General features: G+C 43.5%; 1 protein-coding gene across 1 annotated transcript; it reads left to right on the top strand.

Annotated features, from left to right (window-relative positions):
* Nucleotides 1–11,798: 11,798 nt before the first annotated feature.
* Nucleotides 11,799–12,122, top strand: LOC147451459 (uncharacterized). Its single transcript, XM_086520932.1, has one exon. The coding sequence runs from the start codon at nt 11,799–11,801 to the stop codon at nt 12,120–12,122; it is 324 nt and encodes a 107-aa protein (XP_086377058.1).
* The last annotated feature ends 4,727 nt before the right edge of the window (nt 12,123–16,849 follow it).

Raw genomic sequence — 16,849 nt, 5'->3', positions numbered from 1 at the left:
GCTCAACAAGAATACAATTGTCCTCAAGCACTACAGGTGTCTTTAAAGGGGTTAGGGTTCTAGCCGAGACTTGTACATAGAGAAAGAGGATACCAACCAGAGATGTTACTCCTACCCTCTTGAGTGTTCTAAGCAAATCAATGCATACACCCATCCTTCATCTTTGTCAAATGCCCCTCTTCTTGCTCCTACAACATGTATGAACTCAGTGCTTAGACTCACAATATCATAAAAAAGAGCTACATCCACTTTGCCCTCAAAGACTCGCAGGTTCCTAGACTTCCAAACCTAGTTCAAGTAGCAAAGTTTGGTAATTTGTGTGCACACCAAAACGGTCTGGCTTTGGATACAATGCCTTCCCAAGATCAAGTCATCCGTAAAGAAGATGATCTTCCAAATCCTTTTTACCCACTTGGAAACCTAGCGGCTAGTCCCCACGAAGTAGGACACTTGACAAACAGATGAAGATGGTTTTCCAAAGCTGACCTACAGCAAGAGCAAGTGTCAGAGTCGACCCCTCTAGTGTGTATGTTAACCCAAGTAGGCAAGGCTCCCCATAACACCTTCCAGATGAATACCTTTATGTATTTAGGCACTTTAATCTCCCAGATGGTAGTAGCATTCTTTTGCTAGCATTCTTCTAACCAGTTTTTCTTCCAAATTCTATCGAGTGGGGAAAACCAATCTACTTTGTAGACCAACACATTATAGGCACTCTGAGCCTTGGGAAGCGAGGACACTTTATTTTTCACAGGTGCTCTAATCTATTTTTGATCCACAAATAGGTGGACATGAGGATGTCAATGTTAAATTTTTGGCATCTCAAGTGAATTGCCTAATGTGATCCCATTATTTAGTTTGGCTTTTAGGTGTTTATTTTACTTATTTGTCAAAGTCTTGGGTAGGGCAATTTACTGGGATTTCTATATAAGCAACCCCTTGCCTACATTGTATACACATTCAGTTATTCATTGCCAAGGTTAATTAGTTCAGGAGACTCTCTCTCTCTCTCTCTCTCTCTCTCTCTCTCTCTCTCTCTCTCTCTCTCTCTCTCTCTCTCTCTCTCTCTCTCTCTCTCTCTCTCTCTCTCTCTCTCTCTCTCTCTCTCTCTCTCTCTCTCTCTCTCTCTCTCTCTCTCGTGCTCACTCCTCTTGGTCTCTACCTTTTTGCATCGTTGACGTTGACATGGTATGAGAGCCTGGTGTAGCTCGTGCATGAAGAAGCCCTTAGTGGGCAGGAACAGCCTTGAAGAGGAGAAGCAGAAGATTAGATCTTGTTGTCGGCACCTCACCATTCCCCTCATCTCCTTGCATTTTGAAACGTTGTTATGCAGTGGTGCTAGACCCCCCTCTCTGCTCCTGTGTGTTGTAAAATGCTTGTTGCCAAAGCCCTCTCTGCACTACTGCGCATTTCAAAACACCGTTGTCCACAAGTGAGCAACCCCTTGGCGACGGCTCTCCCAGCCCCTGTGTGTTGAAATGTTGGCCAAAGGAGGCCCTCTTCCTTAACCCCTGCACCCGTTGTGCATTTTAAAATGCAGTCAGTGTTGCCCCCCCCCTCCATCTCCAGTCGACAGTCAGCTCCCCCCCCCCCCCCCCCCCCCCCTTTCCCTTGCATTTTGAGATGCCCTCCGCAAAGGCTACCCTGTGTGGTGCCACCTTCCCTCTCCTGCCACAATGTTTTGAAATGTTGCACCAAGGTAGCAAGCCCATACTAGGCCAGCGTATGAAACGCTAGGCTAGTGGCCTAGCTTGGTGACAGTTTGGAGCGGAGGAGTGTAGCAGTCTAGTCTTGTAGCAGCTTCGTGCCAATTGAGGACTTGAGGAGAGCATTGTCCTTAGAGATTTTGGAGCGGTTCAGAAGGAGGATTGGAGAAGTTTTGGGAGTGGGATTGTGTGGAGCATTGATTTGTTTGAGGGCTCCCACACAAAATCAATGCGGCTTGGAAGATGAAGAGGCGGGAAACTGAAGTTGAAAAGGCGGATTGTGGAGCAGTTTGGCATAAGTCGTGGAGCGGGATTTTGTGTACCTTGGATGGAACTCTTAGCCCTTGTTATGCATAGTTTGTTGTGGAGCTTTGGCTTTGTTCAAGGCCTAACACGAGGCAAACATGCGAAGCCGCTATCGGTGACAAAGTTTTGGATTTCAAAGAGGGATAGCAGATTGTGCGGAGCCCATTGCATGTGGAGTTCCCTTTGCGGAGGAAATGAACCACCTTGGATCTTTTATGTCTTGGTTTGTATGTCCATTTTTTGGAGTGCAAGAAGGTACCCAATTACCAGTTCTTGCAACTTCAAAATGGCCTCCCCTTGTGCGAGCACCCGCAACGACATCAACCAAAGACAACCAGAATCTATGGATAATGGATCGTCAACTAATTTATTTGGACCCTTGTGTTGGAGTTCAAGTTATTGGTGTTTGGACCCGTAGGTCAGAGTTCAATGCACATGCATCTCGCAGGGAACCAATCAGACGTCTAAAACGCTATGGATGGGTATGCCAATTCATTGTTGTTGGTCAGATTATGGATAGGACGTGTTCCAACAGTTCATTATCTTGGAGTTTTATATTTTGGACGTGATGTGTTCACAGTTCACGAATGGGGATTATTGGACGCAGTATAGTCTACAGTTTAAAGTTTCTACAAAGGCAACCGATGCTCAAGATGGCATTACTTTCAGGTACAAAGTTGAGGAGAGCAACACTGAGGTGTATCTAGTAGTCCAAGGCCTTCTATTGGGGTGTTCATGGTAGCTTCTTCATCAACTTAGTCTCACTATTGATGTCCACTATGATTTGTAGAGAGGGTGTTAGAGTTTTGGCATGTCAGGTTTCAATGAGCGGCAAGCCACCTTAATGCTACCAAGAGTGCCAGAGTTTAAATTTGGAGATAGGTCGTACGCAAAAACTGAGCTCTTCATTGATTTATCAAAAGAAAGAGGATTTACAAGTGGAATAGTGCGACCACGCTCACTAGCATCTATATACATGTTCTTTCCCCTGTAAGTGAAGTAAATTCTCCTTTCAGGGAACTTCATGTTGGCAGCCATGCGATCAAACCATGGTGCCCCTAGGATAACATCCTGATGTTGGAGAGGAGAGATGAAGAAGTCTTCTTTGTCGACATAGCTTTGGACATGAAGCCTCAACTTCCGAATGAAGGGAGTAACGGAGGCTTGTTGTCCCTTGAAAGCTGCATCAGCGACTACTATATCTCCCATCTCAAAAGCTTGAATGCCCAACTTGGTGGCCAACTCTATTGATATGAAGTTAAGAGTAGAGCCAGGGTCAAACAAGATGAAGGCATCATGCTCTCTTACCTTTCCCCAAGCATAGGAGAGTGATGATCCTTTGCAATGAGCATCCTCTTTTGGAGCTTCGATGGTGGAAGCTCTAGGAGTCTCATTGCGAGTATTCTTCTTGGGGCAAGAACGATAGCCATGTCCTTGCTCTCCACACTTGAAACACTTATGGTCCTTGCGAAAAGCTTCAAGCTCTTCAGGAGAGAGTTTGTTTTTACCTTTGTAAACTCCCTTCTCCTTGGACCGATTGTTGTTGTTGTTGTTGCTGTTGGAAGTGCCTTGGGAATTATTTTGAGCATTGGATTTCCCCTTTGCATCATTTTTATCTTTGTTTTCCATGGGCTTGACATTACGTCTAGCCCCTTGATGGAAATTGATGCGTGAAGCAACCATGGTGTGGTGGATTACTTCGGTAATAGTACCACGCCGTTGAGAGTTGATATATTCGGCCATCTCTTCAGGTAATCCCGCACAGAATTGCTGTCTTTGCTCGGCAAAGTCTATCTTTTGAAAGACAGTAGCTTTGAGATGTAAATCCCAAAACTTTTCTACATACTTGTCGATAGACTCATGAGAGAGAAGCTTCAAGCCGCGCCATTTGGTAAGAACTTTATCTTTAGTATCGCTTGGCAGAAATTGCTTCATGATGGAAACTCGTAGAGTTTTCCATGTCTTTGGGGCTTCTCCATTGCCACGAAGGCTAGCCCACCATTGACGAGCTGATTTTTGGAAGTTCATAGCTACATGACGTAGCTTGGAGGACTCTGTGAAGCCCTCGTCCCCAAAGGCCGCATCAAATTGCTGGATGAAGGCCAACACTTTGTCAGTAGCACCAAAGGTGCCATCATAGGTGAGAAAAGAGATACTCTTTCCTCCCTCCTTGAACTTCTTTATCTTTTGTGACCTTCGCCATGCAAGAAATGATTTGCGATGTCCTCCCCTCTTGTATTCTCTAGGAGAATAGCCATAACTTTCATCGGAAGAGGAGGAAGGTGAAGAAGAAGGAGAAGAGGGTGACCTCTTCCTAGCCCTTTTCTTCCTTTGTTTCCTCTCTTGCCTTTCAGAGTGATGAGGAGAAGGACTATGGGTTGCTCGTTTCCTCTTGGGAGGAGTAGGCGATCGTCTAGACCGCCTTCTTCGTGGAGCCACATCTTCAAAAGAACTTAGACTTTCATTTCTTTCTTTCTCTTTGGATTCCTCTTCTCGAATGGGAGAGAGTCTTCTGTTGGGGGTCTCTTCAAGAGGCCTCCTAAGCTCTCTCTCCTCTTGGAGAGGAAGGGAAATTCCATAGGCACGAAGTTTTTGAGTAACTTCGGCTTGCAAAGTAGGGTTTCCCATAGCTTGTTGCAACCTAGTCACAAGATAATTCACAAACATGGGAGCATCATCATTAGCACCTTCATGTGCAAAATCAAAGCTATCAATGTTCATTCTACTCTCTTGATTATTGTCAGCCATGTTAACAAAATTTTATGTATGTACTTAGTGTATGCTTTGGCAATTCAAAACCTTAGTTGCCACTCCTCTTAGCCTTTGAAAATTGGCTCTTAAGTATCTACACCCACGGCTCAAAGTGGTTAATTATAGAGAGTAGAGGAGTAGGTCTAACATAGCAGAGTTGCCAAGGGCTAGCTCCTTTCGGACTTCTTGTGGATCAATAATGGTAAAGCCGTAGGCAAGTCTAAAAAGACTCCATTATTAAGTCCAAAGCTCCCGAGGTGTGCACCATCCCCCACATAGTGGGCTTAACAAAACCGATATTAAATCCCAGCTCCACTTACTCTATTATAATTAACAACATCAACCATTTATAGGCTACTTAAGGACCTCTCTTCTTAAGCAAGAAAAGAGAAACCAAATGCTCTGATACCAATGTAATGGAATTTGCCTTAATATGTGAGAGTAGCGGAATTTAATGAGAGTACTTTCAAGAAATGATTTTGTGAGCATAGCGGGTTGACATAATTGAAGATAGCAACATAATCATAGCAACTAGTTAACTTGGCATAGACAATACTTTTGCAAGAGAGAGAGTTTAGAGAACATGACAACAGTTGAGGACCGGATTTATGTGGAGCCGGTCCCCCCTCCAATAGGAATTTGTATTATGATTTCTCCCATTAAGAGAGACTTGTTACAATACATTCTTTGTGTTCCTTGTGACCTAGGTGATGCCATGAAGATGGAAGGCTTCATGCATCACAAACATAACATAAACTTGAAGAAAGCTTTAACTATCCCAAGCCTCAGTCCCAAGACCTCAAACACCTTCGAAGGTGGAGAGAGCTAGCAGGGAATGAGGGTAGGGAAGAGGAAGAAGAAACATTTCGTAGGAGAAAGAATTAGTTCCTCACTTATCATACTCTTGTTGCTAGCATACATAATAGCATAGTAATGAAGAAGAAGGAGATGGCAAGCTTAACAATTGAGGCATGGCTCTTGGTTGGATTTGCACTCCATAGCCAAGAGTGTTGGTGTAGGCTCTCAACCTCTACTTGCTTGGAGAAGGAGAGGGAGCTCTTGCACTTTGCATAGTACACAATGAGAGTGCTTGTGAGTGTGTGTGGGTGAGTATACCTCTCAAGCAAGCCCCTAGCTAGCTTGGGTCGACCCCCCCTTGTAGCTCATGCTTGAAGCTCATTGGACCCCTCCAGGCCTAGCCAATCACAAGCAACATGGGTAGCCTTGGGACAAGTGTCCCCCTTTCCCCTTTGAGAGAGAGGACTTGATAAATGCAAAATCAATTAGATAATTCAAGTAATTTATCATTGGACCCCTTTGAAGCCTAGCCAATAGGCTTTAAGCAACACATGAAGGTAACATGGGTAGGGACCTGACATGTGTCCTCGCTGCCTCTTCAAGTTGGGGCTTCCCTTGTGTGTGTGAGTGGGTGTTCTCTCTCTAGCCCCTAGGAAAAGGGCTCGCCCCCCCTCTTGTAGGAATGCTTTTGACTTTAGGTGATCAAGCACCTTACTCACCAAGCATGACAAAGCACTTGAACTAGGGGGTGTTCCCACAAGCATCTCAGGCAAGCTTCTCAAGGCACCTCAAGTACCTTAATCATGCAGCAAGTCAAGCACCTCAAGCATGGAGCCAGTCAAGCACCTCAAGCATCTTAATCAAGCACCTCAAGCATGACAAACACCTCAAGAACGACAAGCACCTCAAGCAGGACAAGCACCTCGAGCTTGGGCCGGGTTCCCACCTCAAGCTCAGCCCTAGCTTAGCCCTAGCTTATCTAAGGTCAAAGGACTTTTACACACATTTATTGGAGGTCTTCAATGAAGCTAACCCTAAGGTCTTATGCTCCATTGGTTAGCCTTGCTCTTTGATAGACCATCTCCCTTTTGGGCCCCTTTACCATTGGCCCCGTGTTGAGATAGATCTATAAGAACATATCTATATCTTAACACTTGTTCCCGTTTATTCTCCCACATTAAGTGATCAATTTAATATGAGAAAATCATTTGGGTTGGTTAGATATTAGATTTTATGACACATTTTTACAGCTTTTATACTAATATCCTAACCATATTTTATCCGATTTTATGATACCCTCTTGCATTGCTAAGGTCATGCCCTCTAATTGTATTGAAAGAAATTTTTGTTGGGATGATTTGTCAGTAAGCTATGCAGCTACTCAGGCGAGCTACTGTGCTCTGGGATAGTGAACAACAATTTGTAAGTGATTTGATATACTACATTGTGATGTCAACAACGTAGTAAATATACTTTTTCTCATTTATGTCTTGTCTAGTCCATTGGTCACATGCACACAGATTCGCCGATTTAGGCAGTGTGTCAATGCTCATCTAGTGCAGATTCGTCGATTTAGGCAGCACAACAACAAACTACAGATTCACGCTTTTAAAACAATATCCAATGCAAATTCCTCGATTTAGGCAGCATTAATGCAGATTTGCCAGTTTAGGCAGCACGTCTTATTGGTGTAGATTCGCCGATCTAGGCAACACCAATCACAAAATCATGCTACAATGGCTGGACACCACTACAACCGGTATGATTTTGTTACCCGGGTACATAATGAAAGTGATTTGGATTTGGACTTATATTGTGGAATTGATATTGGATTGGGATTTGGTATTCGATGATTATTTTATCACAACAGTGTGTATGTGATGAGACTTCACATTATGAGATTGATGATGAGTGTGACCAATGATATCCTGATTCATCAGGGTATGACATATGCTGCTTATTCTAGTGGTATGGGACACTAGAATAGCTAGTATGTGGATGACGGCAGGCATAAGCAAATATTGTCTAATTTTATAAATTTTTTTACTATTTGATACAGATTTCTAATCATTGTTTTTTACAAGTATTATTTGCAGATTTCTATCTTCGCAACTAAGGACAGTTGCTTTCCAACGGAGAGGTATGTTATAGAATTGATATTTTATTATCTATTGCAGCTGACAGGTGGCAAAAGCATCAGCAGATAATGGATTATGCAGAAGGATGTTACATTTTATGTATATTTGGTTATTCAAGTGCTCTTTATGAGCTTTGGCCAATTATGTCCGGTCGGCCATTTTGTACTCACTTTGAGCATTCAAGAAATCTATAAATTAAATATGTGCAAGAGGGAAATACTCACTCTTGCACAGGGGGAGATTGCACCCAGTGTCTGTGTACTTCTTCTCTCCTCTCCCCTCTTCTCTCTCGCCATGCCGGCGTAGCACTCCGCTCTAGGAGGTGCATCTGCACGAGCCCTATTGCTCTCTCTCTCTCTCTCTCTCTCTCTCTCTCTCTCTCTCTCTCTCTCTCTCTCTCTCTCTCTCTCTCTCTCTCTCTCTCTGACCCTCTCTGTTTGAGTACGGCATTGCATACGTGCTATGGGTTGTGTCAGGTATGTCGATTTGTGCTTTTTCATGGATTGCAGCGTGTTATTTTGAGTATTTTGCAAGGCAGCCACGCTCCCGTTTTTAGCAGTTGGTATCACATTTTGGTGTAGAGATGAGTACCCTTAGCAAATTGTTGCCCAACATGTGCTTCATTAAAATCCATAAAGTGCCAGAAGTATGAATATCTTGTGTCTTTAGAATTTAAAGCTCACAATTCTTGAGAGAATGTGAAGTCATTGTGAACAAACAAACACCTAGCAGATATATGTTGTACATACGATGTTAGCGGTTAGAAATCGGCATGAATGTGTGGGATACCTACTTACAATTGGCATTAAAACTATAACACAGAAATGGTTTGCGTGACTAAAAGTTAGGAGGCTACATTTGAAAGGATGCAAATAGACATAAACATTAATTATGAATATTTTAATAGTATACCAGTATGTATTGTTAGGAAATAAGATGTAGCTAAATAGATAATTGAGTAGATTACTTAATGCAGAGAGACAGATTTACATACACGAGATTATAGAGTAGAGAGAGTGTCATAAAATCTAATATCTAACCAACCCAAATGATTTTCTCATATTAAATTGATCACTTAATGTGGGAGAATAAACGGGAACAAGTGTTAAGATATAGATATGTGCTTATAGATCTATCTCAACATGGGGCCAATGGTAAAGGGGCCCAAAAGGGAGATGGTCTATCAAAGAGCAAGGCTAACCAATGGAGCATAAGACCTTAGGGTTAGCTTCATTGAAGACCTCCAATAAATGTGTGTAAAAGTCCTTTGACCTTAGGTAAGCTAGGGCTGAGCTTGAGGTGGGAACCTGGCCCAAGCTCGAGGTGCTTGTCCTGCTTGAGGTGCTTGTCATGCTTGAGGTGCTTGTCCTGCTCGAGGTGCTTGTCGTGCTTGAGGTGTTTGTCATGCTTGAGGTGCTTGACTGGCTCCATGCTTGAGGTGCTTGACTTGCTGCATGATTAAGGTACTTGAGGTGCCTTGAGAAGCTTGCCTGAGATGCTTGTGGGAACACCCCCTAGTTCAAGTGCTTTGTCATGCTTGGTGAGTAAGGTGCTTGATCACCTAAAGTCAAAAGCATTCCTACAAGAGGGGGGGCGAGCCCTTTTCCTAGGGGCTAGAGAGAGAACACCCACTCACACACACAAGGGAAGCCCCAACTTGAAGAGGCAGCAAGGACACATGTCAGGTCCCTACCCATGTTACCTTCATGTGTTGCTTGAAGCCTATTGGCTAGGCTTCAAAGGGGTCCAATGATAAATTACTTGAATTATCTAATTGATTTTGCATTTATCAAGTCCTCTCTCTCAAAGGGGAAAGGGGGACACTTGTCCCAAGGCTACCCATGTTGCTTGTGATTGGCTAGGCCTGGAGGGGTCCAATGAGCTTCAAGCATGAGCTACAAGGGGGGGTCGACCCAAGCTAGCTAGGGGCTTGCTTGAGGGGTATACTCACCCACACACACTCACAAGCACTCTCATTGTGTACTATGCAAAGTGCAAGAGCTCCCTCTCCTTCTCCAAGCAAGTAGAGGTTGAGAGCCTACACCAACACTCTTGGCTATGGAGTGCAAATCCAACCAAGAGCCATGCTTCAATGCTTAAGCTTGCCATCTCCTTCTTCTTCATTACTATGCTATTATGTATGCTAGCAACAAGAGTATGATAAGTGAGGAACTAATTCTTTCTCCTACGAAATGTTTCTTCTTCCTCTTCCCTACCCTCATTCCCTGCTAGCTCTCTCCACCTTCGAAGGTGTTTGAGGTCTTGGGACTGAGGCTTGGGATAGTTAAAGCTTTCTTCAAGTTTATGTTATGTTTGTGATGCATGAAGCCTTCCATCTTCATGGCATCACCTAGGTCACAAGGAACACAAAGAATGTATTGTAACAAGTCTCTCTTAATGGGAGAAATCATAATACAAATGCCTATTGGAGGGGGGACCGGCTCCACATAAATCAGGTCCTCAACTGTTGTCATGTTCTCTAAACTCTCTCTCTTGCAAAAGTATTGTCTATGCCAAGTTAACTAGTTGCTATGATTATGTTGCTATCTTCAATTATGTCAACCCGCTATGCTCACAAAATCATTTCTTGAAAGTACTCTCATTAAATTCCGCTACTCTCACATATTAAGGCAAATTCCATTACAAAATGAGTTTGCAAAATAAAGTAAAGAGATTACTTATCCGACGTCCTCACATTATGGCCTGCATAGGTTTTTGTGAATCCTTAAATGAGTTAGAGAAGTGAAGATCATGATAAAAATCATTTGATTACGGTCAAGCAAAAACGATACGTTTATTTCCTTAAAATTGTGGTAAACGAACTAAACATAATGGTGCGAAGCAGCGCTAATGTACAACAACTAGTAAAATGTAACAATGAGCTATTCGAAAGGAGAAAACCCAAAAAATGTTCACAGTTTGAGAAGTCTAACTAATTTTAAGTCCCTTATTAAGAATGCAGGATATTTGACAATGTTGATCGATACAAGGTATCTGAGAAAGAGCATGCAATAGAGCCGGGTCGTAATTAGATGAAGTTGCAAAAAGTGGTTATCGAGCAAGCTGACAGTAGGAGTATGAGCATAGAACATTTTGTACTAACGTGTGCTAGCATTAACCAGCTAAATATAAAATGCTAATAACATTGCTAGGAATCGCAAAGGTGTTTAAAATATTGTGCTACGTACCGACAGAATACCATAAAGTCTCCGCAAATAGCGTGATGTAATCCATTGTGTTCGAAACACTGGCTGCGTAAATTTGTGTTGTTACCCACCGCAAATTTGTATCATTCATTAATGTTCCTCACTATGCTTTAGTTATATTTGTGGATATATTATCATCTAGCCAGATTGTAGTTGTTGATGGGGTGTATTGGCAGTGTAATTAAGGGTGTGGGGCACTGTTGTAGAGGTGTCAGATGCAGCAGAAAAGCGCGAAATGAAATGAAATAAAATGTTACATTAAACGCCTTCGAAGGACAAAATGACATTTAGAGTCCAAAAATGTTACAATCAGGGTGAATCTAATCCAATGTTTGGGTACTTAAATAATTAAAAAAGACTAAATTGTAAAAACATTAAAGCTAAAGTTCAAAAAACATCAGACTTGATCCCCATCATCATTGTGGATATGCGAGGATGCACTGTAGTGAGCATCGTCCCAAAGAGTATTGCAGCAGTCACGGAAGAGCTTCGTCAATGCCCGTGTATGTGCTGCATTGGGCGGCATCTAAGAAAGTAACGCAGCAATCTCTACAGAGCTTCGGGAATGTCCTCCTCTGTAGGTTGTCATTCTAGAAGGGAGGAGGTGAAAGGGTGTCCTTCTTTCTGAGCTTACTCCTTGACCCCAAGGGCTATGAGTGTGTGGCCTTCTTTCTGAGCTTCCCTGCACTACTTTGCTCGTGACTCGCTATTATTATGCAGGGCTTAACCAGCACATGAATGATCGACCAGCTGCAGTAGGCGTGTAGGCAACAAATATAGCTGGTGGTAATCTATCAAAACGCTTGTCAATTGAAGAGATATGTGTAGTAATTAGCCCTTGAGCTTTGTGTACAGTGAGAGTATTAATTTGTCTCATGCTGCTGCCAAAGCAGATGAGCAAAAGACAAGAGCTTCCCTCTGCATCTTGCAATATGGACGATGCTAGTGCGGATCAAGACAAGCAACATCCTTATGAATTGGAGAACGCATCAGGCCAATCAAAACATACGCACAAGGCAGATCATGAAGAAAATTCAACAGTAGTAGATGTCGACAACAGAGGCAGCGATAGGCGCAATATCTATCGCGAGGAGAGTAGCTACTCCCTCGAGTTGTTGCGCCTGCAGAGTGATGGCATCCTCGAGGATCTTGAGAATAACTATGACTGCCAACTTCAGGACTGCAAGGAGAAAAGATTCTCCTTGCCTCAAAGGTAATTGATTAATGTGAATTAATCTTCTTGTGTTGCATTGGACTTCAGACTAGAGTGTTGTATTATATGCATTAGAAAGTGAACAACTAAAACTTGGTTACTAGCTTGCATTTAAGCTTTTCAACACCTTTGAGCACAAGGCTTTCACCACTCTAATGTCAAAATTGTTGGGTTTCTTGTGGCTGTCTAATTTCAGAGGATGGTTTAGTGGCAAGCATTGGCAGATGATGTTGTTGGCGTATCGGACAATGGGTGTGGTGTATGCGGGCATTGGTACATGTCCACTTTATGTGTTTTCAGCCTTCACATTACACACGCCTATCTAGGAGGACTATTACTCCATCTTCAACATTGTCTTTTGGACCTTCACCCTTATCTCCCATATCAAATTTGGTTTCATCATTCTCAGGCTGGATGATCAAGGAGAAGGTAGTTGGCCTTCACTCATCTCCTCTTGTCCTGTTTCTTGTTTCTGATACTGTACATCTCAACTCATGGGATGGTTCCTTTACAATTGATTTCAATTTTTCTTACAATTCAAGGCCCTAAATTGATCGTTTTCAACATAGAATACATGCATATGTGTGAGGAGATCACACATAAGAACAGAATAATCAAGATGTTGATCTTAGCATATTTTTTCTGAAAAGGGTGGAGTGTAGACTTAGCTGCGTCTGTTCCTACTTGCGCGACTGCTTCACCTGTGTCTGAAGCTGCCTGTACTGGGAAGCCGTTTGGTGGCACACGCAGCCATGGCGCTAGTCGCAAAGAACGAGAGAGAAAGCTGTAGCTTGATGCGACCCTCTCCACACTATTGGAGCCCATGGTTAGTCTGTGGCTCCCTTTGCATGGGGGATTGGTAGTGAAAGCTTGGCCGATCCCAAAGTCTCGAGAGCTACTCGTGTGACTCATGGCGGCTGAAGAGGATGCATCAAGGAGAGAGAGAAAGAGAGAAGATTGCATGGTCATGGAGTACGAGTAGTCTAAGGTGATCAAGGGTTAGGTGGGGCGGCTAGGAGCACTCTGAGTCACCTGTGCATGTCGTTCAAGGGCTGTAGAATGTATGAGTGTGTACCGAACGTGGGGCAGAGAGGAGGACAGAGAGAGAGTGGGGGGAGGGTGGTATACCACCAAGGGGTGGCTGCCAACTAAAGGGAGAGGGAGAAAGAGACGGCGTCCATGAGAGAGAGAACTAGGCTGTGTGTGGGTGTGCCTCCATTTGGCCAGAGAGAGAGAGAGAGAGAGAGAGAGAGAGAGAGAGAGAGAGAGAGACGGAGAGAGTCGACGAGGATTGCCAGAAGTCGCATGCGGTCTACGCGGGTTGGTGGTGTGCATGGTAAGGCACACAGCTGCGCCGTCAGCTAAGAGAGAGAACGGTGTGTGGTTATGAGTTGGCGCTGCCATGCAAGAAGAAGAGAGAGGTACTAATTAGTAGGCACCTGAGAGAGAAAGAGAAACTGGTTGGCACCAGTTGGGCTGCTGCAAAGCAGTGGCAGAGAGCGGAGAATGCGAGTGGTAGGTGAACGAGAGAGGAAAGGACAGCGGGGCGGCTATGGTGCATGCCACAAACAGCTGGTTAGTCAGCACCCAATGATCACGTCCTATGTCATAAAAACTAATATCTAACCAACCCAAATGATTTTCTCATATTAAACTGACCACTTAATGTGGAAGAATAAACGGAAACAAGGGTTAAGATATAGACATGTGCTTATAGAGCTATCTCAACACGGGGCCAATGGTAAAGGAGCCCAAATGAGAGATGGTCTATCAAAGAGCAAGGCTAACCAATGGAGAATAAGACCTTAGGGTTAGCTTCATTGAAGACCTCCAATAATGTATGTAAAAGTCCTTTGACCTTAGGTAAGCTAGGGTTGAGCTTGAGGCACGGGAACCCGACCCAGCTTGAGGTGCTTGTCCTTCTTGTCATGCTTGATGACTAAGGTGCTTGAGGTGCTTGACATGCTTGAGATGTTAGGGTTGCACTTGAGGTGAGAACCCAACCCAAGCTTAAAGTGCTTAAGGGACAAGCTTTGGTGGGAACTGGGCCTATGCATGAGGGGTTGGGGTGTCAAAAAGTCAAAGATTCAATCCCTACAAGGAGGGGGCGAGCCCTACATGAGGGGGGATGAGAGAGAACACCCACACACTCACACAAGGCATGCATGGTACAAAGAAAGCAAAAGGGACACTTGTCAGGTTCCTCCTCATGTTGCCCTCATGGTGTGTCTAAAGCCTTTTGGTTGGCCACCCAAGGGGGGCCAATGATAATTTAGGGGATTTAATTAATTTATTTTTCATTTATCAAGTCCTCTCTCTCAAAGGGGAAAGGGGGACACTTGTCTCAAGGCTACCCTTGCCGCTTGTAATGCCTCCTGCTTATGATTGGCTAGGCCTGGAGGGGTCCAATGAGCTTCAAGCATGAGCTACAAGGGGGGGTCAACCCAAGCAAGCTAGGGGGTTTCTTCGGGGGTATACTCACCCACACACACTCACAAACACTCTAATGGTGTGCTAGGCAAGGTGCAAGAGCTCCATCTCCCTCTCCAAGCTCCTTGAGAAGTTGAGAGCCTACACGAACACTCTTGGCTATGGAATGCAAATCCAACCAAGAGATATGCTTCAATGCTTAAGCTTTCCATCTTCATTACTATGCTATTATGTATGCTAAGCAAGAAGAGTGATGATAAGTGAGGAATTATTTCTTTCTCCTATGGAATACTTCTTCTTCCTCTTCCCTACCCTCATTCCCTGCTAGCTCTCTCCACCTTCGAAGGTGTTTGATGTCTTGGGACTGAGGCTTGGGATAGTTAATGCTTTCCACAAAGTGCATGTTATGCTTATTGCAAGAAGGCTAATGGTTTATTGCAAGTAGATTAGTTACTTAATGCAAGTAGATTAATTGTATTGCAAGGAAGATTAATTGGTACTTTAGGCACAACTTGATGCATAAAAGTATACATCCTCATGCACTCAAATGATTTAGGGAAAACAAAGACTAATGATGTTCACGAGTTCTTGATTGTTTTCAAGCTAAGATGGATTATTGATATTATGCAAAATCTTGGTGTATGAAGCTTCCATCTCCATACTGCCAAAGAGGTCTCAAGGAACACAAAGATTGTATTGTACCAAGTCTCTCTTAATGAGAGAATCTAAAATACAAATGCCTTTTGGAGGGGGGACCGGCTCCACATAAATCCGGTCCTCAACTGTTGTCATATTCTCTAAATCTCTCTCTCTCTCTCTCTCTCTCTCTCTCTATCTCTCTTGCAAAGGTATTGCTCATGCCTAGTTAATTAAGTGTTATGATTAAGTTGATACTACCAATTAAGTTCACCATCTATGCTCTCAAAGTTTTTCACTCTAATTCTCTTAATTCCACTATTCTCTAAGTTCATAGGCCATTTCCATTACATTGGTATCAGAGCATTTGGTTTCTCTTTTCTTGCTTAAGAAGAGAGGTCCTTAAGTAGCCTATAAATGGTTGATGTTGTTAATTATATTAGGGTAAGTGGAATTGGGATCTATTATCGGTTTTGTTGAGCCCACTATGTGGGATATGGTGCACACCTCGGGAGCTTTGGACTTAATAATGGAGTCTTTTTAGACTTGCCTACGGCTTTATCATTAATGAGCCATAAGAAGTCCGAAAGGAGCTAACCCTCGGCAACTCTGCTATGTTAGACCTACTCCTCTACTCTCTATAATTAACCACTTTGAGCCATGGGTGTAGATACTTAAGAGCCGATTTTCAAAGGCTAAGAGGAGTGGAACTAAGGTTTTGAATTTCCAAATCATACACTAAGTACATACATAAATTTTGTTAACATGGCTGACAATAATCAAGAGAGTAGAACGAGTATTGATAACTTTGATTTTGCACATGAAGGTGCTAATGATGATGCTCCCATGTTTATCAAGTGTCTTGTTTCTAAGCTGCAACAAGCTATGGGAAACCCAGCCCTACAAGGTGAAGTTTTCCAACAACTTCATAGTTATGGGATTCTCCAAACTCCCCCAAAAGAGAGAGCACCTGAGAAGTCTCTTCAAGAGATTTCCAAGAGAGGGCTCTCTACGGTGAGAGAAGAGGAGAACCCATATGAAGCGCTTAAACGATTACTAGCGGGCTTACCTCCATCCAAGAAGAAAGGTGAAGTCTCTACTATAGAGCCTTCCCCAAGATAAGGAGAAAGAAGCGAGTCTCCCAATACTTCTGAAGATGTGGCTCCAAGAAGACGGCAGCCTCAACGATCTCCAATTTCCCCCAAGAGAGAAAGATTGCCGGAAAGTCCTCCTCCTTGTTATCACAAAAAGGAAGAGAGGTACCAAAAGAAGGAAAAGGAGAGAAAGAGGTCACCCTCTTCTCCATATTCATCACCTTCCTCATATTCCAATGAAGGTAGCGGCTCTTCTCTCAAAGAGTACAAAAGGAAAGGCCATCGCAAGTCCTATCCGGTTTGGAGAAGGTCCAAGAAGCTGAAGAAGTTCAAGGAGGGAGGAAAGGACACCACTTTTCTTACCTATGATGGCACCTTGGGTGCTACGGACAAGATCTTGGCCTTCATCCAACAGTTTGATGTGGCCTTTGGTGATGAGGACTTCATGGAGTCCTCTAAACTGCGTCAGGTATCTATGCATTTTCAGAGCTCCACTCTTAAATGGTGGGCTAGCCTACGAGCCCAAAGGAAAGGTCCAAGGACATGGAAGGCTTTAAGAGCCTCCATCATG

This window comes from Adiantum capillus-veneris, chromosome 9 (assembly GCF_014529385.1).
Source record: "Adiantum capillus-veneris isolate H3 chromosome 9, ASM1452938v2, whole genome shotgun sequence".
NCBI classification, from domain to species: domain Eukaryota; kingdom Viridiplantae; phylum Streptophyta; class Polypodiopsida; order Polypodiales; family Pteridaceae; genus Adiantum; species Adiantum capillus-veneris.
This window is presented reverse-complemented; position numbering and strand designations above follow the sequence as displayed.